The sequence below is a fragment of the Pimephales promelas genome, chromosome 16 (assembly GCF_988280905.1).
Source record: "Pimephales promelas chromosome 16, fPimPro1.hap1.1, whole genome shotgun sequence".
In the NCBI taxonomy this organism is placed as follows: Eukaryota; Metazoa; Chordata; class Actinopteri; order Cypriniformes; family Leuciscidae; genus Pimephales; species Pimephales promelas.
The window spans coordinates 7,836,228-7,863,998 of NC_142784.1; the positions used below are offsets into that span (position 1 = coordinate 7,836,228).

Sequence of the window (27,771 nt, forward strand, 5' to 3'; positions counted from 1 at the left end):
ATATCTTGGATGACATGGGGGTGAGTAAATTATCAGCAAAGTTTTTTTAAAAGTGAACTTCTCCTATAACAGTGCGTGCTGTGAATAAAGTTTGTGTGCGTGTTGATCTCACCACTTTCCCTGCCTTGCGGATAGTCTGGTATTTGCTCTGGGGGTTCTTGGTGGATCTTTGTTTCTTCACTTTGTCCATAACAGCATAGATGGCGAAACAGAGGCGGGCCATGCGCGGCAGGTCGCAAACAGCGATGTCGAACTCCAGCGTTTTGTTCCACACGTGCTCAGATCGACTGCTGCTCTCGCTGCTGACCGCGGTCTTGCACAACATCTCTGTGCCGTGAAACAGCCCCGCTCGAACCTGGATCTACACGCACACAAGTTACAGAAATTACATACAACTGTTATACTCAAATGTACGCGCAAATGCTACTCTTATCCAGGTAATTGACAACGACAGATTTAACTGACTGAATAATATTCAGCAATATTACTGAGCTGACATCACTTTTTTTTCTGCAGACCTGCTTCATAGATTATATAGAAATAGATTTATAACAAACTGAATCAACACTGAACTGACTTCAACTGAATAATGAATGTTTACTGTTGTCTTTTTAGAGCTGCTTTACAGCCGAATCACTGAATCATAATTTTCCTGTTATCTCTGAAAACTATATTGTATACAGTAAAACGCTGTATACATAGAGTAAGTGACTTAACTTGACTGACATTATGATAGTGCTTTCATTGCTTTGTGTAATAGTCAGACTGAAAAGGTATTTGGCATTGGTATAAAGATTTGTTAAAAAGTAGGGGGTAATTTTAGATCAACATATGACGAAGTAAAGACCAGATTAAAGAAATATGCTAGATATTTACTTAAATGTAAAGGAATGCCTAGCATGCAAAGTTTAAAAGCATTAATAATTTAAAGGAGTAGTTCACTTTAAAAAAAAAAAACTTTTGCTGATAATTTACTCACCCCCATGTCATCCAAGATGTCCATATCATTCTTTCTTCAGTCGAAAAGAAATGAAGGTTTTTGATGAAAACATTCCAGGATTTTCTCCATATAATGGACTTCATTGGGAACCAAATGGTTCAAGGTCCAAATGAGAGTTTCAGTGCATCTTCAAAGGGCTTTAAACGACACCGGACGATGAATAAGGGTCTTATCTAGGACCCTTTGAGTCATGACTCGAAAAAAGATTTGTTCATTTTGATGAACGAATTCGAACAGGAGAGTCACGAACGCTCATCACAGAAGGCGAGCATTTGTGCTTATAAAACTTAAACTTTTTTATTTTATTTTTGAAATGGCCGATGGTTTTGCTAGATAAGACCCTTATTCCTAATTAGACCCTAATTTGGACCTTGAACTATTTGGTTCCCATTGAAGTCCATTATATGGAGAAAATCCTGGAATGTTTTCATCAAAAACCTTAATTTCTTTTCGACTGAAGAAAGTAAGACATTGACATCTTGGATGACATGAGGGTGAGTAAATGATCAGCAAAAGTTTTTTAAAAAGTGAACTACTCCTTTAAGTATAATATATTTTTGGTGAAACACTTGAACGCATGAATTCTTCACTAAAACAAGGTGTGTTCTTGTGTATTTGAATACGTTTAGAGGTGGGACTGTGTGTTGCTGATTGAGGTAAAAGGTTGCATGCTAGATGTTTCACCCTTGACTCTCCCTAATGGTCTGCTTTTGTATGTTTGGAATTTGGAAATAGTCATTACTTTGAAACGGAGCAAAGACACTGCAGCCTGTTTTAATTGTAATGCAATACTGATTCTGGGCCAGCAGGAGGCAGATAAAGGTTAGTGTTAGTGAGATCATGCTAAATTCAGAGGTGTTGACACTATTTACCTTAGCAGCATCGTCAGCGTTCACCTTGTTACCTTTCACAAGATTAATTCTGAACAAAGAATGGACCTTCCAAACACACGTATGTAACTGCTGAGGAGAGAGAAAGATTAAAGGAGAATGTAAGTAAATGATGACAATAAATTATGAAGAGTATAAGCATACTGTATTATAAGTGTATTGGGTAACAAAAATTAAACCAAGTAGCTTTTCAGGCAAACATTATACACAATGAATTGTCTAAAGTAGGTTTGAACATCAAAATGTCGGACATGTTTTGGTAGTCAAACGCCAATGGAACGCAATAAGAGTTAAAGTGCTGAATTATACATGTGGTTTCTCTCTTGGGACACGTGTATGAACTTGATGACCTGACATCCTCTAAAATGGCTTTTAAAATGTTGCACCATTCTTGCATAAGGTTCTTGGTTTGATGTTCATTTTGTCACATTAAGTGTGGCTTAAGTTTAAATCACTATACAATTTGCAGTCACACTTTACATTAGCTGTCTTTAACTACTGTGCACTTGCATCCAAAAAAATGTTAGGTACTACGTATTTATTGTGTTAAATGCTGAATTGTTGTATTGCAATGCTGTTAATATCACAAACAGGTTTGGTAGATACAGGTTTGGTAGTATGGGTACGTTTAAGGTAAACCTAAACCTTTAGTAGTGTTGTAGTACTTGAGTCCCATCCTGAGACCCTTTTTTGAAGGTCTCGGTTTAGTTTCAGACTAAAAGCACAAGACGATTCAAGATCAACGTCGGGATATCAGTAAATTCCCAGTGCATTGTCTGATTTATTTGTTCACATCATTACTGTGACTTGATGCAAAACTTTCAGCTCCAAATGCAATCAGCAACTAATTTCTAATTTGATTTGTTTTGTTACTGTTGTGCCGGGTCAGAAATGAATGGGCAATTGTGTTAAAAATGTCACCAAAATGAATACAAATGCCCCCAAAAAAATCAAGATATGATTGCAAAAAAGAAACTACTTCTTGTATGACAAGTAGCAATAAAGAGTAAGAAAGCTGTTTTCATGAATATGAGCATGACTGCAAAAATGATACTGATTTTATGCAAACTTTCAATAAACAAGTAGTTAATATTAAATACTTTTTGTTATACTGGTTGAAACTCTCTTCACATCCTGATAGCAATCAATAATAAAAGTGGTCTATATATATATATATATATTTTGTAGGGCTGTGCAAAAGTTAATTGCGATTAATCGCATCCAAAATAAAAGTCTGTGTTTACATTATATATTTGTGTGTGCTGTATATAATTAATTTGTATATATAAATACCTATGCATGCATGTATATATTTAAGAATTATTTGCACTGAAATTCTGTATATATTTATAAATACATAATCTATATTATATAAATATAAATATTTTATATATGAATAACACATTTTCTTAAATATATGCATGCATGTGTGTGTATTTATATATACAAAATAATTATATACAGCACACACAAATATATTATGTAAACACAGACTTTTATTTTGGATGCGATTAATCGCAATTAATTTTTGCACAGCCCTAATATTTTGTTTTTGTTTTACATATAGCTTCTGTAGAAGTCTCAGGACTAAAAAGTTCATCCAATCAGTGAATTAGGTCTGAATGCAATGATGGGATGGCCTAACTGCCCGTTAGCGTATGTATTTCCATATCTCCGCGAACCTGCTCACACAGACATCACATGTCATCAGCACGTTCGTCGAAGCTACACAGAGTTGTAGACAGACACAGAGTTTCACAAACAAACAACCGCCGCCTTTTACAGTTCCTCCTGAACCAAAACAACAAGCTTATGATGCGATGCGTTCAAGCCATATAGTGATTACCGTAACTTACAGACGTAAACCCATGCTTAGAGACATGAGGTAACTCAATGCCGCCTCTCTTGACGATTTGCAGACCTGAATGTACTTTGGAGGATCTCATGCTTTTAAAACTATTGCTAGCTTCTCCAGAATTGCCCACCTTATTCTTTAAGTGACATTTTAGACACAATTTTGAACATGTTTTTTTTTCTCTATTATAGCAACAAAAATTGTTTTAAACGAATCCTATTGCTGTGCGTCTCCGAGCAACACACTGTGGTGTTTCGTTCCTGAATGAATCAGCAGCTTTGAACGAATCGGTTGAATACATTATTCAGTGACTCATTCATTAAATGTTACGCTGCAACCTACTGGTTTTGGTTTCATAGTTAAAAGTACCATTTTAATTTGCTATCATATTTTTATATTCAAAATTGTTTAAAAAAAATGTGTACTGATTTAGATTCTGTGCAACATCTGCTAGTAACATCTGTTAGTAACTTCATTTGATTAATAACAGCTTTATAATGTATTATTATTTATTTATTAAATGCATAAGACAGGCAGTAAATGTGGATTTTTCAGATGAATTTGAGGAGTGTTAAAGGTCTAACTAGTCTTAGTCTGCTAGTCTCGACTCGGTCTCGCCCTGAATTTAGTTTTTGTCTTGATCCTTGGTTTAGGTGGTCTTGACTACAAAACTACATAGTAGTAGTTAAAGACTGAATATAAAGTGGGACCCAATTTCTATACATTTGACACTGTGACCTCATAGACACAAATGCAAACGAACATACACGCTCACACAAATGCATATACATTCCCTTAGGGGTTTTGGTTTAACAGCAGCAGTTTTGACATGGTCAGCAAAATAACTCACATGATCAGTGCAAACACACATGCCTGACTCACTTCCTGGAACACATTTATGAAACTCACTGGCCTAAAACTGCGTGTGAAGGAAACAAACTATAATGTACACTGGACGCTACACAACGCTACTCATCCACACGGCAGATAATACACACCAGCCAATAAACAAGTATCACAATACTGTAAAAAAGAGAAACAACAACAAAAAACACCAATTTTGATGTTTCCTACTCTGTCTGTACTGCATGCACATGCATTTACACTAGGGCTGTGAAACGATTAATCGCATCCAAAATAAAAGTTTGTGTAGTGTGTATAATTATTTTGTATATATAAATACACACATATGCATGTATATATTTAAGGAAAATGTGTTATTAATATATCAAATATTTATATTTATGTATAATATTAATTTTGTATATATATATTAGGGCTGTGCAAAAGTTAATTGCGATTAATCGCATCCAAAATAAAAGTCTGTGTTTACATAATATATTTGTGTGTGCTGTATATAATTATTTTGTATATATAAATACCGATGCATGCATATTTATAAATACATAATCTATATTATATAAATATAAATATTTTATATATGAATAACACATTTTCTTAAATATATACATGCATGTGTGTGTATTTATATATACGAAATAATTATACACAGCACACACAAATATATTATGTAAACGCAGACTTTTATTTTGGATGCGATTAATCGCAATTAATTTTTGCACAGCCCTAAAATATATATAAAGTATATACATGCAAATATTTCTTAAATATATACATGCATGTGTGTGTATTTATATATACAAAATAATTATGCACACTACACACACATATGTAAACACAGACTTTTATTTTGGATGCGATTAATCGCGATTAATTGGTTCAAAGCCCTAATTCACACGACACCTGCTGAGATAAATGCATTCAAATGATTCAGCTAATTGCCTTCACTTTCTCTTGTTCCAGTTAAATGTGTAAAAATAACTACTGCATCTCATTCGTAGTTAGACTCAGCGAAGAGTGTAAACACTGTGACCCTACGGCGCTTTCGAAACAATGCTCTTTATTTGAGCAGTCCAACTTCGGCTCAAACATTGCCGTGAGTTTGGGGTGAACAACGGCATTTGAGATGTGAAGTGAAGATGCAATAGGAGTGTTTGAGAAAAAGAATTATATTTTTGCGGTGCTGCTAGGGGCACAAATGAGGACAACATGTGAGTACAGAAGTGCAGGACACGCAGACACCCAGTGTCCTTACCGTCGGCTGTCTCTTCTTCGGGGGCAGTGGTAGAGGAGGGTTCGAACACTTCCGAGCAAGCACTGATCCAATGGTGCTGATCTCCTTGTCAAACATGGCCTTCACAACGCCACAGTGAACCATTGTCAGATGAGGGTTCTCATTTGCCAACAAACAAGCCCTAATGTACTACACACACACAAACATTTAGATTAGTGTTTTCATACAGAAAATACCAGGTACCTGAAAGAACTCCATGATGCTACCATGTTAATATTCAACAATAGTATTGATCTGTCTGCATTGACACCATTATGAGAACTGAACAGAGCTGGACGATGACGTCACGGTTTCTCCAGTGCGGAAATATGAACTAAATGAACTTTTTTACAACAACTTACTTCAGTGTAGCGTCATAGTACTAGCTATGTCTAGACTAAAGACTTTGACGCATTATTTTCGTGTTATTACTGTAAAGCTGCTTTGAAACAATCTGTATTGTAAAAAAAAGCGCTTTATAAATAAAGGTGACTTGACGGAAATAATACTGCTACTTTTTTTTGTAAGTTGTAAAGTGATTTCTGATAACTGTGTCTGCATGGTTTGAGCTTTTTATGCATTTCCTGGAAGGCCCTTATGATCTCCAATGAACGGTTGTGACCAATCGCTCACCTGACTGGTTTCAGGCTCATGATGGAACTAAACTATTATGCACACAAAATTTAAAGTGAAGCACACACTCTTTTGTTTGATGTCTGAACATGACCTACCAGTTAGACACATTTCACTGAGCAACATTCTTTTTAATTGTTTTTCGGAAAAACAACTGGGGTGTTTCTGTACATGTCATTCTCACGTTTTTGCATAGTAAAAAACCTATACAGTTTGACCCCTCAAAGCCTTGAATCTTACTTTGTACTGATTAAGAGGGTGATCTTCAAACAGGAACTCCAGTTTGCCGCTGACACGCAGCACATAATCACTCCGGGAACCAATGTCTTCCTCTGGGCCATGAGTGGTCTGCCATTTCTTGAGAGCCTGGTCCAGTAGTTCAGATACTGAACACTGCAATGACACTTTCAGGCTAGCTGTGTCCTACACGGAGAGAAAGAAATACGAGGACAAGACTGATCATTCAGTTCTTGGTAGAGAGACATATGCAACATACCATGTACTAAAATAACAGTACACACCTGTGACTGGTCGTAGTGCATGGTAATTTTGATTACGCCCTCATGCTTGTCAATCAAATTCTCCAATAACCCTGTCTCCAGCTGAGGGGAGTAACAGCTCCGAAGCCACTCCCCCCACGACATCATCTGCATTTGGTGCATTTTCTCTTCGCTGATTCGCTTCATTTTGGAACGAAAGTCCTTCACTTCCTGGTCTTGCAGGGCGTCCAACTCGTGAAGACCTGTGCCATGTGGCATAACGTTCAGTGACTTTACACTCTCACAATTTCAACAACATCCACGTCAGACAATGTGCTTATGCAATGAATAACATAGAATCTCAATTCAAATCATGTGAACTCTGCCGAGTGTCAATCACTCCGTCACAGATGCAATGTTGTTTGAACATTTATGCATATAAGATGCTGTGAATTTCTGCTTCAAAAACAGGCACACTGGTCCAAAATCAAGCCTTTTTTTAAAGCTAGGGTATACGATTTCAAAGATCGTTTAGATGCTGGTTATGGTTATATAGTACAATCCTAACAATATGAATAGAAAAAAGAATGAAAAAAATCCATTCACTCTACTGGCTGTACAGCCGCAGAGAGGTTGACCAATGGAAGCTGTCTGGCTGGACAGCTTACATTGGTCAAGTGCTCTCATCCAATAACCAGCTCCACTTGAAACTCCGCCTGATCTCCAACCGCACCCGACCCCGCCCCCCTCCTTGCGCGAGCAAGTAGCTGACAGACAGTCTATGGTAGCTAGCTAGCTACATAGCTTCAGATCAGCAATGGATAAAAATATAAACAACAGCAGCAAGCGGCCCCTGCTTGCCCCTACTGTAAAGTTTAGACGAAAGAGAAAGTCTGCAGAGGAAAGAGCAGAGATAAAAAAAAAAAAATTAATGCCGGACTCTAAGCAGGATAAATATAGGGTCCACATTGACCGTTGGAGGAAGCTTCAGGGAGATAAATAGCTTTTTATCAGTCTGACAACTTGCTCATGCTGCCGGTCGGCATTGGAATGTTAGCCGTTTAGCATCACCTATCACGGGTCAAAGTAATTATATTTCTTGAAGTGCTTTAATATATTTCAGTATGCCTAGCGCGTTTCTGTTCGAGCCGATCGAAATTTGAACAAGATGCGCTGTGTGCTGCTATAACAATTACTCAAAACCTTAGCAATACTAGTAGTATTATACTAATGGTGGTGGGGAGTTTAGAACATTTCATGTGTTGGTAACACTTTATAATAACTACACGCTCATAATCATTAGTTAAGCATGAGTAAACCATTAATTCATCATTCATAAAGCATTAATAGACATTAATAAGCAGTTCATAAATACAGCTATAAATGCTTTCTTCTTGATTTAAAAGCATATCTATAATTTGTTTAATAATTGTATTTTCATCCTTTATTAATGATCAATTTATCATTTCTAAATGAAGAATTGCATTTTTTATTAACCAGTTATTTAAAAGTTTTCAGTGGTTCATTCGATTACTTAGAGCGAGTAAGTAAATGATTAATAAACTATTTAAATGTACATTCATACATCTTATTATTCAGACATATAGTGATGGTAACTTAATGTGTTAATAAATGCTTTATTAACATGTATTAATGCTGTAATTAAGGGTTAATTTGGGTAGTTATAAAGCATTTAGTAGTGGTCAGTTAACTATGTTCGTGAGCTCATCTAAAATGAGGACTATTCATGCCTTGTAAAGCATTTTTAAAGGCTGTTAAATATTTCTGTGTTCTGTATCACTGCGTTGTGTTTGTTACATTTTACTGTTTAGAAGATTGACGAGTCTTTAAATCGCCTTTATAAATGCTTTACAAAGAATGAATAGTCCTCACTTTAGATTAGCTCACAAAAATAGTTAACTAACCACTACTAAATGCTTTATAACTACCTGTATTTACTACATTTACTTACACTTTCTAAGTGATCTTATGAATGACTGACAACTCTTAAACAACTGGTTTGTAAATAATGCTATACTTCATTTAGAAATTATTAATTGATCATTAACAAAGTATGAAAATACAATCATTAAACGCATTATAGATATGCTTATAAATCAAGAAAAAACATCTATAGCTGTATTTATAAACTGCATATTAATGTCTATTAATGTTTTATAAATGATGAATTAACTGTTTACTCATGCTTAACTAATGATTAATAGTGTGCAGTTATTATAAAGTGTTACCCATGTGAGGCTAATCTTGCGTTGATGTGAACTCAAAAGTGACATAGGTCAGGGATCAGGTAGCACAGAAGGAAGGGGTGTGTGTATGTGGAGGGGCAGGATGAGTTTTTTAAAACTTCCCTACCGTCTCAGGCTTTCTCGACCGATTTTTAAAATCGTATGCTATAGCTTTGAGTTTTATAAAAGAGTAAAAACAATGTGTGATAAGTCAAAGAAACAGTTAACAGTGTGCGTTGTGTGTTGTGAAGATGGCCAGGTTGGTCTCAGACTAAAGTGCATGTTTGAGCTTTTTTTAACTGAAAGTAACTTTCACTTTGGATATATCTTAAAACCTGTCAATGCCATTGTTTTGTCAGAAGATAAGGCATGTTTATAAAAGCCTAATTGAAGTATGGCCTAGTCCTGGCTAAATCTAAGCCCTGTCTGAAACGGGGCCTAGGTGTGTGGACTAATATGTAATTTCATTGAAAAAAATAAAACAAGACTGATGCTTTTTTGTTTCACAGAAAAAATGTATTATTTGGATCTGCAAAATTAAAGAAGTTTAAATTATGACAATTTTCATTATTGACCGAACTATTCCTTTAATGAGCGTCTGTTCCCGTTGAATGACATCGGTGTGTTTAGTTGCGAGACAGTTCTGAGGGAAAGGTTTCAAATGGCTTCCAGATAACACACATGATGACATTTAAAGAGCATTAAAAATTCATTTGATCCTCTCCACTAAGAGAGATTACCCATATTGTGTGTGTGTGTGTGTGTGTGTTTGTTTGTTTGTTTCAGAGCCAGTGAATGAGTAAGGGAAGTAGAGTGTGTGTGTGTGTGTGTGTGTGTGTGTGTGTGTGTGTGTGTGTTTGTTTCAGAGCCAGTGAATGAGTAAGGGAAGTAGATTGTGTGTGCATACAGTAAGCCTCGCCTGGCATCTCATCATAGTCTTATTATAATTAATACGTACATACACATAAACAGACAATCAGCATCACTTTCATATCTGCCTCTGCTGAGTCTCATGCACAATTGCTGCCACCAAAAGTGTGTGCCAAAGATTAACAGACACCATATATTACAAGCTTCATACAGTACCTAGAATACTGTCAAACACTTGATGGCTGCTCTGTCAAGTCTTCGTCGTCGGTTAGGAACCAGGGTGTGCTCTTTGATAGCAACCTTTCATTTGAAAGTCACGTGAATAGTCTGTAAAACCGCATCTTAAAAATATTTCAAAATTACATCAAATGCTCTTCATTGACGAATGCGGAACAATTAGTTCATGACATCAAGGCTAGATTATTGTAATGCTCTACTGGGTGGTTGCCCTGCACACTTAATAAACAAACTCCAGATAGTCCAAAACGCAGCCGCTCGAGTTCTTACCAGAACCAGGAATTATGACCATATTAGCCCGATTCCAACCCTGCATTGGCTGCCAATTAAACATTGTATACATTTTAAAATATTGCTAATTACTTACAAAGCACTGAATGGTTTAGCTCCCCAGTACTTGAGCGAGTTGTAAGCAAATTTATTTATTTATTTTAGTGCTGTCAAACGATTAAAATATTTAATCGCGATTAATCGCATTAATGTCATAGTTAACTCACGATTAATCGCACATTTTTATCTATTCTAAATGTCTCTTGATTTTTGTTTTTTTGTTTTTGTCCCATTATTTTTTTTTCTCATTTTAATGCTCTTATCAACATGGAAAAGTGGATCGGCTTGATTTGTGCAAATATTTTTATTGAAAACAACATTAGCGTATAGTGTTCAATTTCACACTAACGTTCTCAATTGGAGCAAGTAATCTCTCACACAATGTAACTGTCCATCAATAAAAGGGTGAAAGAAATACTGACGAGGTCCTTTATTGACAAGGGGGCGGAGAATTCGCATCAGCTGTGTGTGTGTGTGTGTTTGCTTGGCCATCATCAAGTGGTATTTCAGACTAGACGTGCTGCGATGATGATGGCTCAGTTCACAACGACAAAACACACAGATCACTTTGGTCTTGTCAATGGGGCCATTTGGCTACTTTTAAAAGTAAACTTTCCATTCAGAATTTTATTGGCATCCATTTCGGCGTATTGCGCTCGTCATCCACTCAAAACGTAACGTTAACCAACTATTTGGCAGGCTCGCAAGCCTGGACGAGTCTGTGCGGCATGCCTGTCGTTTTGTTTCAGGTCTAGCTAGATCCGCTTGCGATTTGGTCGATGAAGCAACTAAACGTCCTCGCGCTGCCAGTGAAATGAATGGGTTTCAGAGCGCAGCAGAACGCCATTAAAATGGGTTTGCGTTAACGCCGTTAATAACGCATTTAACTGACAGCCCTAATTTATTTATATGCTTTATTCATGAGGAGGACTTTTTAAGCTATGAAACCTTTAGGATGTTTTAATGGTACAAAGAGCTCTTATTTGTCAAAACATCAAGGCAAATATGATGTGCTTTTAAATACTGATTATACTACTAGTGCAATTCAAACGCAGACTCTGGTGTTTTCATTTTTATTGCCAATATTTTTTAAAACAAAGCACTATAATATATATATATATATATTACATGTTGTACATAAAAAACCCTAAATATAAAATAAAAATTTTAGGTATTAACACATTTGTTTTTTAAATCTGTAAGACAAAAGCAAGAGTGTTGTTGTGCCATAGGTCATCACACAGTCCTGATATTTTGACAGCTCAATTGAGTGATTTTTTTTAAATATCAGTTCAGTAAAAAAAGTTCATATGACACACTATTGCTAGTTGCTTGGTCTATTTTTGATCGGCAAACAAATTTGCTCCTGCAAAACAACTGTTGCATGCCTCAGTTTATCACTGAATTAATCAAAGTTTTTGACCAAATTAGTTGAGTTGAATGATTCAGTGATCCTCTCCTAATTAAACAAAACATTTGCTTGTTGTTACCCACTGGGGTAACAAATATAACCTGCAGAAAGGGTCACTGAAAAATCCAAATCTAATGGATATTATCTAAAAGTAGAGCTCTCATTACACATGTGATTAAGTGTCACCTTTGCCAATGAGGACTCCGATCTTAGAGTCTAGTAGGCGTTCTGCACGTCCACAGTTGCGTGTGATCAGTTTGAGGACAGGCCGGAACGGTCGCACGTCGCATAGTCGCCTGGTCTCGTCCTCCAGCTCCTCGTGAACTGCTGCCTGGTTCACACACTCGAACATGTGACTCTCCATCTCCCCCAGCAATGAGAAGAGAGGGTATGTCTGAGCCTCCTTCCATAACAGCTAGACAAACACAAAAACAGGAGGAAGAGAGTGAATGATACAATCAAAACTGCATGTTAAATATCATTTCTCAATGCAACCTGTATGATACACCAGGGCTCTTCAACTTCAGTGCTGGACGACTGGTGTCTTGCACACTTTAGTTCCAAGTCTAATTAAACACAGCCGTCTCCGATTTACAATTAATTCTGAACACCGTCGCTGGATCCGAAATCTCTGTCTGAGTAGGTACTACATTTGACCAACCATTAAAAAATTCGCAAACATTAAAAAAATACTTTCTATATAGCATGAATGTGTGCAGCCCTGGTTATCATTTGAACACGATTTCGATTTTGTTTCTGCTTATAATATAATGAGCAAAAATCAACAGGCTAAAGAACACTTACAGATATGGTGTTTGCCTATGGTTCAAAAATACCATAGAAAAACAACTAACCTAACTAATATAAATGTCGAACATTATTAAAGGAGTAGTTCACTTTTCAAAACATTTTGCTGATAATTTACTCACCCCCATGTCATCCAAGATGTCCATGTCTTTCTTTCTTCAGTGAAAACATTCCAGGATTTTTCTCCATATAATGGACTTCACTTGTAACGAAATGGTTCAAGGTCCAAAAGACAGTTTCAGTGCAAACTATAACTGCTCAAAGGGCTTTAAACAATTCCAGACGATGAATAAGGATCTTATCAAGCGAAACAATCACTCATTTAAAAGAAAAATAACAAAGTTTAGGTTTTATAAGATCAAATGCTCGCATGACTCTCGTTTGTGACTCTCCTGTTCAAACTCGTTCATCAAAATAAATGAATCTTTTTCTTAGTCAATTCATTCGTTTCATTCGTTGAATGAACCAAATGATTCGGAAAAAGATTCATTCATTTTAAAGAACGAGTTCGAACAGGAGAGTCACAAACGAGAGTCACAAATTTATTTATTAAATGAGTGATCGTATCGCTTGATAAGACCCTTATTCATCGTCTGGAATCGTTTAAAGCCCTTTGAACAGTTTGCAGTTTGCACTGAAACTGTCTTTTGGACCTTGAACCGTTTGGTTCCCATTGAAGTCCATTATATGGAGAAAATCCTGGAATGTTTTCATCAAAAACCTTAATTTCTTTTCGACTGAAGAAAGAATGACATGGACATCTTGGATGACATGGGGGTGAGTAAATTATCAGCATAAGTTTTTTTCAGAATTGAACTACTCCTTTAAATGCAAGTAAATGCACAGTAATTAAGAAAGAACAAATAAAAAAAATAGCAATCACCACAATAGAAACAACTGAACAAATATACATTAATTCATTAATCATTCAAAAGAATCATTAATTTGAATATCCCCAACTGATTTGCCTTTGTCTTGCTCAGTTGGGGATATTCAAATTAATTAACCAATCCTTGATAAGCTCTACCAAACGTGGATGTTTTTTCCACTAAGAAACGAACATTGGTATTATGTTTTGATTGATCAAGCTGTCAAGCTGCTTTGATGCAATCTATATTGTGAAGTGCTATATAAATATACTTGACTTGACTACACGATAGTTACACACGCCTGCACACTGAAAACAGCAAGCGAGTTGTCTGGTGCTTGAATGGTTTAGTTATATTGAAATGCTTACAAAGGAATCGATAAGAGGAATCGAAATTCAAATTTTATAACAAGTATCCGATTCCTGACAATTCCAGAATTGTTTCGATTCCCAACCCTAGTATAATACAATTGAAATTCAGACATACTGTACCTGTTGACATGACATGTTGTTACACTGTTGTGACTTACATTGTCAAATGTAGAAGGTCAACCTGTTGCCGTACTGTTTTTCACGTACTACATAGTAGGGAAGTATTCGATTTCGGACACAGCACATGATAAGCTTGTTTGGGTTGTCTGTTTAGGATAAGAGCTAAACCATAGACTTTAGATAAACAAAGATGGTGCACTTATATTACTACTATGTATGGGAAAAATGCATTTTTATGTCATGATTTGAGTGTTTAGAAACAACATTTATGGGACAATTGTTGTCAGATTTCATTGGTGATTTCAAATATGAAATTTAATCGTAAGTTTGGTGAACAGCTTTGGAGAATTTGATGTTTTCCCATTCAGAGAAAGGAGTACATGACTGAAATAGCTGGCAGTTTCAAAGATGGCTGCCGAGAATGATTTGTCTTAAGCCCTATTTAGAAGGTAATTGTTTCTCACGTGGGCGTCTGTAAAAATAAATTTGCACACTTCACACACTTTTGTTCACACACTTTTCAAAAGAGACTGTTTCTTTCTCTTTCTCTAGCCAACTTAAATCTGACGTACGAAGTCTTTTGGGTTGTATAACTGCTGAATCTCCAGTTGACACTGATGATTGTTTGGATCATAAGTTTAATTTTGTAAAGTGCTGCGAGAAAAGCCTATACATCTCTACATCTCCTCACACGCTCTCTAAGTCGTCCTCAGACGAGCCTTCCATCGTTGCCTCCATGCATCCCGATTCTCCATGCATCCGGCCAGTTCGTTGGTGCTCTGGGCTCCCGCATCCCTCTTGAGTATGTCCACGTATGTTAGCGTGGGGCGTCCTCTTGACCTGTGGCCATGTGTTGGTAATGCCACAATCAAGACCTCGGAGCAGAAATAAGGGAGAAACACACAGGAACTCTGTCTCTTTCCCTGCCATTAATGCTTGGATGACACACCACGTCTCCTTCCATAAATAATAATAATGTTTCGTGCGTGGCTGTGATCGACTACCAACGTCCGTTGCCATTATTTTTGGAATGACTAATCGCGAAAGAAAAAAAAGATGTTTTATTAGTCGCATAACATCGTTAATGGAAACACTGTCATTTCACAATATTTTTTTATTGACATTCAGAAAAAAAAGGGTAACACTTTATGATAACTACACACTAATAATCATTAGTTAAGCATGAGTAAACCATTAATTCATCATTTATAAAGCATTAATAGACATTAATAAGCAGTTCATCAATACAGCTATAAATGCTTTCTTCTTGATTTAAAAGCATATCTATAATTTGTTTAATAATTGTATTTTCATCCTTTATTAATGATCAATTTATCATTTCTAAATGAAGAATTGCATTTTTTATTAACCAGTTATTTAAGAGTTTTCAGTGGTTCATACGATTACTTTGAGCGAGTAAGTAAATGATTAATAAACTATTTAAATGTACATTCATACATCTTATTATTCAGACATATAGTGATGGTAACTTAATGTGTTAATAAATGCTTTATTAACATGTGTTAATGCTGTAAGTAAGGATTAATTTGGGTAGTTATAAAGCATTTAGTAGTGGTCAGTTAACTATGTTCGTGAGCTCATCTAAAGTGAGGACTATTCATGCCTTGTAAAGCATTTTTAAAGGCTGTTAAATATTTCTATGTTCTGTATCACTGCGTTGTGTTTGTTACATTTTACTGTTTAGAAGATTGACGAGTCTTTAAATCACCTTTATAAATGCTTTACAAAGAATGAATAGTCCTCACTTTAGATTAGCTCACAAAAATAGTTAACTAACCACTACTAAATGCTTTATAACTACCTGTATTTACTACATTTACTTACACTTTCTAAGTGATCTTATGAATGACTGACAACTCTTAAACAACTGGTTTGTAAATAATGCTATACTTCATTTAGAAATTATTAATTGATCATTAACAAAGTATGAAAATACAATCATTAAACGCATTATAGATATGCTTATAAATCAAGAAAAAACATGTATAGCTGTATTTATAAACTGCATATTAATGTCTATTAATGTTTTATAAATGATGAATTAACTGTTTACTCATGCTTAACTAATGATTAATAGTGTGCAGTTATTATAAAGTGTTACCAAAAAAAGAAACGCAAAATGTATTGACGCCACTTAACCGAGCAAAAAGGTTTCACTCGGTTATGCAATTTTAAACGGTTAACCGGTTAACCATGGACACCCCTAATTGGTATAGAAACAATAATTTTGCTATCGTGACAACTCTGTTATTTAAATCTTACTTTTTAGAATAGGAAGCTAGATGCGCGTATGTGGTTTTCATGTCTTGCATTTTATCTCAAAAGGATGTTATTTAAAAAAAAAAATGAAAATAAGCGGAAACAAGTTGCAGCCTCTTATTTACATGAGATAATAAATAAAGCTGCTCGGGTTGTATTTTTAATGTTCTGTATAATAGCCTACATATTTTAAATTGTATCATATATTGCTGCCACAATAATGGCCCATTTCAAATGTTTACGTGTTTTTTTTTCTCTTTCTCCTTTTTGTTCGCTGAGGTAAATAAGTGTACATCTTTAAAATTCATGTAAATTACAGTGAAGCGCAACCCGTACAGTTATCACCCGTAAGGTGCTGTGCAGTGATCGAAAGGATTTAAACAATGAATTTTGAATTGATCTCTTCTTGTTAACTCGGAGATGCGGATTCGGACGGTAATTAAATCACCAGAAGACCTTGGTGTTGGTCAAAAAACAGTAGGTAATTTGGCCAGGGATTTTTACACGTGTGGTAGGAGAAAAACACTGACATTCTGGATTCGGATGGCAATAAAAATCATAGACTATAAACATTGAAAATGCCTTACAACCCCAAGGGAAACAATTGCCATCCGAATAGGGCTTTAGAGGAACTTTGTCTGAACAAAGCAGGACACTGGCCTCTCAGGACTGAAGTGCTCCGCTATAAATGATCTGAAGTGCCCTTACATTCTTTACTGGTAATGGTTAAACTAGAATCTAAAAGGTAAAAATGACATTTTCAGAAGGGATAACTCCACCAGAATGCATGATTGTTTTGGGTGTTTGTCAGGGGCTGCTTTGTGTTTGCTCAAATATCTTTAATAGTTATTTGAAGCCCAGTTTTCAGTCTCCATGTAGACTCTGAAAGAAAGAATCTGCTTGTAAAGAAACATATACGCACCAGTTTGATGTGTTGGATGGTGCTCTCTCGGGGAACCTCCATCTGGATGTAGATTCCAGTGGGCAACAGGAAGTCCACCATCACCTGGACGTCTCCATCCAGCCCTGACTCCGCCCACAAGTCCAGCTGATCTGTCTTGGCGGGAGGCATGGCTGAGAGCGGGCTGGAGCCAAACCATGGGAACCTCAAAAAAAAAATAAAACAAAGAGGTTAAGTAAAAAGATGAAAGTAAAAGTTTTTTTTTCCATTGAAATAAGTGCGTAAAGAAATGTGTGCACTGTCATGTTTCATTTTTCTGAGTGGTAGCTGGGGGGGGGTCGTAACCTGGCGGGAGTCCGATTTTGGCACCACACTGGCCCGTTATTTAAAGTCCCACTGAAGTGCCTTGGAGCGCGCAGCTTTGATTGATGCGTTGATGTAATTCCCACTGAAACAGGAAGCTAATGCGGGACATATTGAATGGCTCCGCCCCATTTTCAAATAGCCAATAGCTTTTAGTTTACCTCACAGACTGCAGGTCGTACTTGACGGCACAATGGAAGCGAATACGAGAGCTGATGATACGCTGGATTCAATAGTAGAGCTGTGAATAAATTCTAGCCATTTCATTTTTAACCAACGTACAGTTGGAAAACAGAATGAAACTTGAGTGTTTGAGCAACCAAACACACATCTATGCTCCGTGACGTGTCGCTTTGGCCAGGTGGAGTTTATAGCACAGGGGGCGGAGCTTTTGATTCTAGAGAGCCTTTGATTGGACAGAAGATGAGATGAGGAGCTGGAGTCCGCGGTGATGTCATTAAATCCCATGATCCATTTTAGTGGATTCCGTTTTGAATGCTTGTATCTACTAAATGCAAATTTTGTAATTGTTTTCGAGCACACCAGCTCATTCATAACCTTAAAGGAGTAGCTCACTTTTAAAAAAAACTTTTGCTGATAATTTACTGGAATGTTTTCATCAAAAACCTAAATTTCTTTTCGACTGAAGAAAGAATGACATGGATATCTTGGAAGTGCCATGTCATCCAAGATATCCATGTCTTTCTTTCTTCAGTTGAAAAGAAATTAAGGCTTTTGATGAACACATTAAAGGATTGTCTCCATAAAATGGACTTCAATGGGAATCAAACGGTTCAAGGTCCAAAAGACAGTTTCAGTGCAAACTGCAAACTGTTCAAAGGGCTTTAAACGGTTTCAGACGATGAATAAGGGTCTTATCAAGCGAAACGATCACTCATTTAATAAATAAATAACAAAATTAAGCTATTTAATAAATAAATAATAAATAACAAAGTTTATAAAAACAAGTTTTATAAGCTCAAATGCTCGCCTTGCTCTGTAGTGTGACGCACATTTGTGACTCTCCTGTTCGAACTTGTTCATCAAAATGAACAAATCTTTTTGCGAGTCATTTGGTTCATGCAACGAACGAAACGAACGAATTCCGACTCGGAAAAAGATTTTTCAAAAAGTATTGTTGATTAAAATGCTGGGTCTGTGTGTGTGTGTGTGTGTGTACATGAATAGGCTTGGATTTGGTTCTGAAACCCAAAGCACAGAAAAATAGAGAGACCAGAATAACAATATTCATGATTCTGAAGGTGAAAACACTGAATTATTTTAGACTAATATGCCACTTTTACTGGTAACAGTCATTTGACATTATCAGGACCCACGAATATTCCCCCATTGCATTATTATACATTGTATTCAACATTATATATAGTTTATTGTAGTAATGACACTAAAACGCTAAAAACTTAATTCTTTTCACACACAGTAATTTTTATTTTGGGTGAACTATACCACAATGAATATTGTCACTATCCACGATACATATTGTTGCATTTTTGTATTGTGATATATTGTGACACGATATATTGTTACACCCCTAGTCTTAAAATAAAGTACATTTTTAAAGCTTTCAAAAGTAATGGGAGAATATTAGATTAATTTGTGTTCGAAGATGAATTTAAGTGTTATGGGTTTAGAATTACAGTACATTATGACAGAAATACAAATTTAAACTATATCTTGAAAATGGAAAAAACAAACAAAAACAAAACTACATTGTTCTATAGCCTCAATTCAAAAATACCCCTCTGGTGTGTCTAAAAACAAACACTTGCTATTTTCAGCCAGTATTTTCGCTGAAGATCACAACAATGAGTCAGTGAACCACATGATGCTGCTCATATCCATTGTCACCTTACAAACCAACTCAAAACCTCATAAGCAGGACCTCAAACACACACCAGACAGGTGTGGAAACTCAGTCACACAACGTCAATCGATGAGACAACGGGGTCTGAGGACGGGGATGTGGTTCACGGCTCGCTTCCACACGCACGCGTGAGAAACGGCAAGCTATACAAAGACATTCCCACATTAGGAGACAGAGGATGTGGTATTTCAAACTGTGAACACAGATTTTCACATACAAGCACACTATTGTTTATTTAGATAAACGCAAACCCAAAGCAACAAGAGGTAATTGCTGTGTAAGTGCACTTTGTCTGCTTTAAGAGGGGCCACAGTTCACCACATCCATTACAGCTCGCATCAAGAGCTCCTAATAACTCTATGCTTCAGAAAGCCCGACCACAGCTCAATATCACTGACGTCTCGGACCTCTGACGTCTCCCTGCTGACGCCACCCTTTCTTAAGAGCCACTGTGCTCTTAGGGTTTAACCCTTCACGTTAGCTTTTCCTTTAAAAGAGCGCTTTATGAACTAGTGCTTTGTTGGGATTGTGATCAAGTTCACATAAAGCTTTCCAGCACTCTCAAAGAGGACTAAATGTGTGTTTTCCTCTGTGAAAATGCTTGAATACAGCAGGAATCAGCATCAAAGGCTGGTTGGTCACATGATGACAAAATATAAATGAAATAATGGTAACTAAAAATTATAACTGAAATAATAAATAAATGCATACATAAGACTGTGCCATTAATTTGAACTACACCTGTAGGTTGCGTTTACTATCAATGTGAAGTATAGTATCTTGGAGGCCATTTCCTCATACAGGCCTAAAAAAAAATATGATATTTGATTATCATTTAGGTCGACCTTAGTATTTTAGTCAATAAAAACTAAGAGAGCTTACATGTTTCATATTTAATTCGAGAGCTTACATGAAAAAGAGCTCCTGAAAAACAGCTAAATGGCAGACTCACTATTTGCTGACTCAGATAACATAAAAAATCATCTTGATTGTGAAAAGGAGCCTTGTGCTATTAACTTTAACCAGTTCAGTCCGATTTATGAGCAAACAACCCCTCAAAGACATTTAAAAACACTTATCATAAGTTACCAGACAACAACAGTTTGAAACAGTTTGATCCAACAAATCTGCATGTCTCAGTTTATCAATCATATTTCATATTTCAACATAGCCATTTAGGCTGTCGTTTTGACATTTAACGGTTATCATAATTTTATTATGATATTATTATCTTGTTTATATTGTTAGTGAGCTGTGTGCCATAAATCTTTTGGTATTGCAATTAAACTTATATTTCAGTCAAACTATGACAAGGGGAATATAAAAGTGCACTCTAAAAGATAACAAATGTGTGTTGGGGGGACAGTACTTTTTTTTTTTTTTTTGGGGGGGGGGGGCTCCAATCATGCATTGCTGTATGAACAAATAATAAGCTTATGTTCAGAAGTGATCTGTTTGTCACCATTGCTGAGATTCATACACACATTTTTGATGCCTGTCTGTCCCAACAGAAATATATGTTTTTTGATCATTTGGTTTCATTGAAAAGGCTAAAAATATGATGCCCTACAAGGACAGTGCTGCTATAATTAATAAAGCAAACCTAACTCAGAAATTGGTTGAGTTAATCCAAGAGATTTCTACTAAAAAAAACAAAACAGGTTACACTTTATATTAAGATGACATTGTTACAGTGTAATTATATATTTAAGTACTGAGTTATGGTAATAAAATACAAGTACTTACTTCAGGATTAGGGTAGGATTATAAATTTGGTTGAGGGTTAGTTAGCTATAATTATGCATAGTTTACTGTTATTGCTATGGTAGGTACATGCAACAAGTACACTATAAAACAGTGTTACCAAAAAAACATTATTACTATTGTAATTGAAGTTGTGAATTCTTTGATCTTTAGTTGCCAGTGTTTTAAAGAGTGTGGTTATGGGTCTTTTTGTCTATTAATCTGCTTTTAATAGAGATGAGGGACATTAAACAAAGGGAACCATAAAGAGCGTAAGGTGTTAGACTACTGAGTAATATTTTAACGCAAACAAAACAGGAAGTTCTCTCTCCCTGCCTTGAAAGCACACCCCCCACCACACACCCGCACCCACACACACCAGTGTGTCTCTCTCAAAAGCACCATGACTAATGGAAGACCTTATGACCCAGCCACGCGCAAATGCTAAAAAAAAAATACCGCAGAAGTGACTGAGTTAACACAGACCCTTCACACAGAACACATAAAGCCAATGAAAGATATAGTATACAATAAAAGACTGAATGTGCAGCAGACACGTTGAAAAAGCCCTGACTCTTCATTTCCGTACAGAGACAAGAGCAACACCAATTCCAGGAGATTCCCGGACAGTGATGCTGTAATTACACTCACAGTTCCCCTGATTAATCTGATTTGGGTGGATTGTAAAGCCTATGATCCTGTATCCTATGCAAAGCCTATGATCCTGTAGCCTATGATCCTTACTAAGGAAATGTCACATGATTAGTTGATTTGAGGATTCAACATCTGTAAACCTAAAGTGTGATCTTGTCATTTTAAAATAACATAAAAGTGACGGTAAAGAGTGTTTTATGAACCTTTTCAGTGACTGTTCTAATAGTTTCTTTTCTCCATCTTATGCTTTTATGGAATCATCAAAGCAACATGAACAACAAAACTTATATATAACATTATAATATATATATATATATATATATATATTAGTGCTGTCAAACGATTAAAATATTTAATCGCGATTAATCGCATTAATGTCATAGTTAACTTGCGATTAATCACACATTTTTATCTATTCTAAATGTCTCTTGATTTCTTTCTCACATTATTTTAATGCTCTTATCAACATGGAAAAGTGGATCGGCTTGCTTTGTGCAAATGTTTTTTATTGAAAACAACATTGTCATATACTGTGTTCAATTTCACACATTCAGCATTCTCACTTGGAGCAAATAATCTCTCATTGTAACGCTGTCCATCAATAAAAGTGTGAAAGAAATACTGACGAGGTCCTGATTTTGACGAGGGGGCGGAGAATTTGCATCAGCTGTGTGTGTGTGTGTGTGTTTGGCAATCAAGTGGTATGTCAGACTGGACATGTTGCGATGATGATAGCTCAGTTCACAACGACAAACACACAGATCACTTTAGTATTGTCAATTGAACCATTTGGTAATTTTTTAGTAAAGTAAAGTTTCCATTCAGAATCTTATTGGCATCCATTTCGGCGTCTCTCGCTCGTCATCCACTCAAAACGTAACGTTAATCAACTATTTGGCCAGATCGAAAGCCAAAACGAGTGTGTGCGGCTTGCCTATTGTTTTGTTTCAGGTCTAGCTAGATCCAATTGCTTTGGTCCAACGAAACAACAAAACTTCCTCGCGCAGCACAAGCCACTGAAATGAATGGGTTTTATAACGCAGCGTCGCGCATATCGCGTCCTGTTGCAAAAGTATATGAAAAAAAACCTACAAAGTTTGCAAGGCCAAAAAGACCGTTAATCGTGCAATAAAATTTTTTTACGCCGTTAAAATGGGTTTGCGTTAACGCCGTTAATAACGCGTTTAACTGACAGCCCTAATATAGTTATATAGTTATATAGTACACTAGAAATATTCTATGTGAAATGCAATTTTTGAAAGTTTGCTGAGAACTGTTTCCCATAATGCCGCGTTCCAGGCAAACCCGTGGCTTCCCATCCGTGAACTCAAACTAGATCGATGTACTCCCAGTTATGAGCTCTGACGTCACATAACCATACAAAACAACAATGGCAGCCCCTACAGATGCAGTGTTTCTGCAGGAGGTACAAGGTGTGAATACACTGTAGGACAATTTAATGCTAACTAGTGTTCAGTCCACTGAGTGCAAGGATAACTTAATACCAAATACGTTTCCAAATATACAAATAAAGTCAAATAAAAGGTCTAACAGCTTATCTTGCCTTATGCGCCTTTTTTCATCCTCCGTTTTCCGGAGTAAGCACCTTTGGCCACAGAAATGCGCATAAGCCCCGTAAGGTCCGCCATGCCGATTTGTTTACATCTGGCTACCACAATTCCTTGCACTCAGGTAGTTTGGCGTGACTATAAAGTTATGAGTGGTGGTTGGAAGTCGTGATTTACATGCTCAAAAACCTGCCTGGAACGCAGCATAAGTTCTCTGGTCAAGCTTATCCAATAGAAACAGACTGGATGTGGCTATGCCCAGTGCATTATGGGTGTTGAAGTTTTCCTACCTATTTGGCAAAAAGGGAAGAGACCAGCACCAATTTCTTTTTGTTCGTTTTTTTTTTTTTTTTTTTTGCTTTTATACCGCATAGACAGCCAAGTTACATTGACCTGTCCAGCCCTCGACAATTTGCTACAATTTGGAGAAACCCTGACAAACCCTGTCTTCCTCTCTGACTTTTGAAATAACTATTAGACTTTAGCTTCCAAATACCTTTTTTGGGGCTACTGCATCAATGGATGTAATATCACTGTGTCAGTTTTAGTGAGAGTGAAGGATGGTAAAGGGCAAGGCACAGTGCTGCAATTATTTGCCATATACAATGAGTGAGAAGAGGAGAGTGGCGTGAGAAAGCATGAAAGAGAAAGACAGGGATGGGGGTGGGGGGTCATTAAGCTGTAAAAGTTCTCAGCAGGATATTGGATTTAGAGCTCTCTCCATCTCTATCTCTATCTCTCGCAGCACTAATCAGTCTCCCATTATGGCATCAGCTGGTCAACAAACTGTAAATTCATAAAGTGTTCTTTATTATTAACAATAGGGCTAGGAAGGGGCCCGTGTTTGGCTTGGGAGTAGATTGACTGGCCATCAGGAGCACCTGAACTTTTCCCGGTGGGCCAATCGCCAAAACCCCTCCACACCCCCACACATTAAGAGCTGTTATTTAGTGGAGCACCTGGGAAACAGACATCAAAAGCCAAACGATGGAGCCGCTAACTGATTAAACCCCATTAATCCAGCAGTCGCAGGACCGTCTCACACACAGAGCTGACAAACTCTTGTTATTAAACTCCAAACACAGGTTAACATTCATTAAAGAGTTTACTTTTCTCATAATATACACTACACATCACATTTTTCAATGATTCTCATCCCTCCTCTCCGTAAGCTGCTCTGCTTTGATTGGCCAAACGGCCCAGTGTGTTGTGATTGGTCTACAGAATGGAAACGAAACGCCCATTACCATAACTGAACTTCAGCTCCAGAGGCTTCCTAAAGCTCAGCGATCGCACACACTGTAAAAGACAGTATCCATGTTTCCATCGACACGTTTTTATCCGAATGAAGTGATATCGAATGAAAAATGCCTTATGGAAACAGTAAAATTCGATGAAATTTCATGAAAATCGACTCAAATGAAATACGTTCGGCCTCATCGGATTTTCTCTTGATCGATATACGGCTAATGCGATAAAAGCTGATGGAAACGTTATTTGCCGAATAAATAATGAATTGCGATTAAGTTTTATGCCCTTTTATGGTTGCAACACGTCAGAAGACGAGTTCATTTCCGGCCAGTCTGTTTGCGCACACATGCCGGATGTCAACAAAGACAGATGTAAGTGGACAAAGCAAAAAGATGCTTCAACCAAAGGGTTTCCGTGAACCACGATCTCCCAGAACTGATGGAGCGCTCGTTCCCAAACCACAGTCACCTCCGCTGTCGTCGGGCATACGTGCATCGGCATCGCATCATCATAGCAATGTTTATAGCGTCGCTGTTTTCTTAGGTTAGTTTTGCTTGTTTTTACGTGGCTTGGTTGAATTGTAATGTAGAATGTGGTCTGTTATTTCTAGTTAACAGACTGCGGCGCTTCTAGTATAACACACCGTTGCCATGGACGCAGTTCAGAGACGGAACAGACTATTTTCTTTAGCAGAAGCAATACTCGTTTTTAAATCAATAAACTCGTTTTTAAGTCAATATTTTGTGTCAAATGATTGATTTATTTATTTATTTGGTTGATTTATATGTAATAAGCAGGATAATATATAGCGAGGCGGTTGTGAGGCGAATACAACAACCGCCTCGCATACATTATCCCATTCATATGTCGCTATCAGCTTGCAAGCACATAAGCATTATTAACCTTCAACTTGTGAAATATTTATCATTTTTTGGTAGATGGCGCTATCCGTTTTGTCTAACAAAACTTTGTTCGCAAAAGTTTGCTTGAATGTTGTTCGATTCAGTGCGAAAATAAATGGAAACACCTTAAAATGTCTCAAATCAATTCGATATACCAATTTGATCGCAAAACAGCATGTGACGTCATTACGTACAGGTTTTTATTCGCTTTAAAGCTGTTGGATGGAAACACACTTTCACCAGCTTTATCCGCATGAGTTTTTTAACCGAATTTCAGATAATTCGATTGACAAGTGGATGGAAACATGGCTAGTAATGATAGGGTTGATTTTACCACATCAATTCAAGAGCGAGTCTAATGGTGATGAAACACTGGAAGAACTACTTATTCAACCTGAACCTCCATCGCAAGAACATGTCTTCTGTTTCTGCTGACCTGTAAACTACACTGACTTTGAGCTCGTTGCACGACAGACTGCCTATGTTCTTCATTAAAGACTATTGCAAGAACTTGCCTTTGCACTTGGATCCTCTGTTTCTAATGACACTGATTGAATGGTAATTTTCAAAAAAGCATAAAAGAGGAACTTTAAAGGCTCTGTGGTGAACCTGAAACCAGTTTGAATAGCTCCATGTGCACTGAAGTGTCAAAGTTAACTAAAGATTAAGATTTCCACACACACACAGTGCCACGACTATAAAAATGACCATGCAGTTACTAAAGCTGTATGACATTATGGTATTTTCTGTTAATGTTACTATTATTAGTCTTATATTAAAGGGGGGGTTGATTGCAATTTCACTTTTTTCATTTTAAATAGTGTGTAATGTTGCTGTTGGTGCATGAACAGTATCTGCCAAGTTGCAGCGCTGAAAGTTCAGTGTAAGCAGAGATATCGTCTTTTAAAAATCAGGAAGTATATTGCCTACAAAAACGACTAGATTGGGACTACAGCTGGGTTTTAGATGTCACTAACCCACACATTTACATCAACCCCTCCCTCCGGGAATATGCAAAAAAGGGCATGATCATATTTCCGCGGCTCGTCGAGTGTGTTGTGTTTATCCAGCTGTCAGGTCTTCTGTGTTCGAGCTTCCCACGGACGCTGTACTTCGTCAACAATGGAAACAATTTATGTTTGATTATGTTCCTGAAAATGACGATCATAATTTAGCTCTCTGTGCTGCTCCACGAATTCAACACCGGATTCAACAAGAAACTGTTACTAAAACATGAACAGTTCCAGCTTTAAAACCAGAGGCAGCAGTTGTTGGGCCACAACCTGTAAGTCAGCTTAGACTTAATCATTTTAAATGTATTTGCATTTTTAATTCCAGACGTAGCCTTGTGTTTTATATTTTTCAAATTCTAGCGCTGGCTTTTTAGCCACTAGGCTACTAGTTATGCTATTTTGTGTCTACGACAAATGCGTACAAACATTATGGACCTGAATTTTGTATAAGTACTAATGTTGTAAATGTACGACCGTCGACCGACATGGCGACCGACATTAGAACCCCTTACCCGTATGTATTTTTAATGGCATATTATACACCCACGAGAATACTTTATTACTTGAACGAACTAAATATACATTAATGAGCACATATATTTTTTAAATAACTAAGTGTTTTTAGCTAAGAATAAACTAAAAGAGTTACACAGTGTAGCTTTAAGTTAGTGACCATCGGTTGTACACTACTTTTCAAAATGCATTCTGAGATACATTGAGTGGACTATATAGGGTATAATAATCATCACTATACATTCGGACAGCACTACAAAATGGCGAGCTCACTATATAGTCCACTATATAGTGAGTAATGGGTGATTTCAGCAATAGACTCAGGAAGTCAATCACTCGTTCAGGGGACAGATGAGAGCGCGACTTACAATAAAGGTGAAGTTTATGAAAAATAAGACTTTTTAAAAAAGAAAAAACACAAATACATGTTATATTGCACCCCATAA

General features: G+C 36.7%; 1 protein-coding gene across 2 annotated transcripts in view; it reads right to left on the reverse strand.

The window, feature by feature from the left end:
- The window catches only part of pik3cb (phosphatidylinositol-4,5-bisphosphate 3-kinase, catalytic subunit beta), an 87,790-nt gene that overhangs the window by 26,719 nt on the left and 33,300 nt on the right, over positions 1-27,771 (reverse strand). Inside the window, exons 3-9 of one of the 2 annotated variants that reach the window (XM_039654198.2) lie at positions 17,455-17,638; positions 12,272-12,500; positions 7,034-7,254; positions 6,753-6,935; positions 5,862-6,029; positions 1,873-1,959; positions 113-361 (exon numbers count right to left, since the gene is read on the reverse strand). In XM_039654198.2, the coding sequence (XP_039510132.2) occupies positions 113-361; positions 1,873-1,959; positions 5,862-6,029; positions 6,753-6,935; positions 7,034-7,254; positions 12,272-12,500; positions 17,455-17,604 (1,287 nt within the window). In that variant the 5' untranslated portion in view covers positions 17,605-17,638. Of the gene's footprint in view, positions 1-112; positions 362-1,872; positions 1,963-5,861; positions 6,030-6,752; positions 6,936-7,033; positions 7,255-12,271; positions 12,501-17,454; positions 17,639-27,771 lie in introns of both variants that reach the window. The other variant, XM_039654197.2, reaches the window with a different exon arrangement.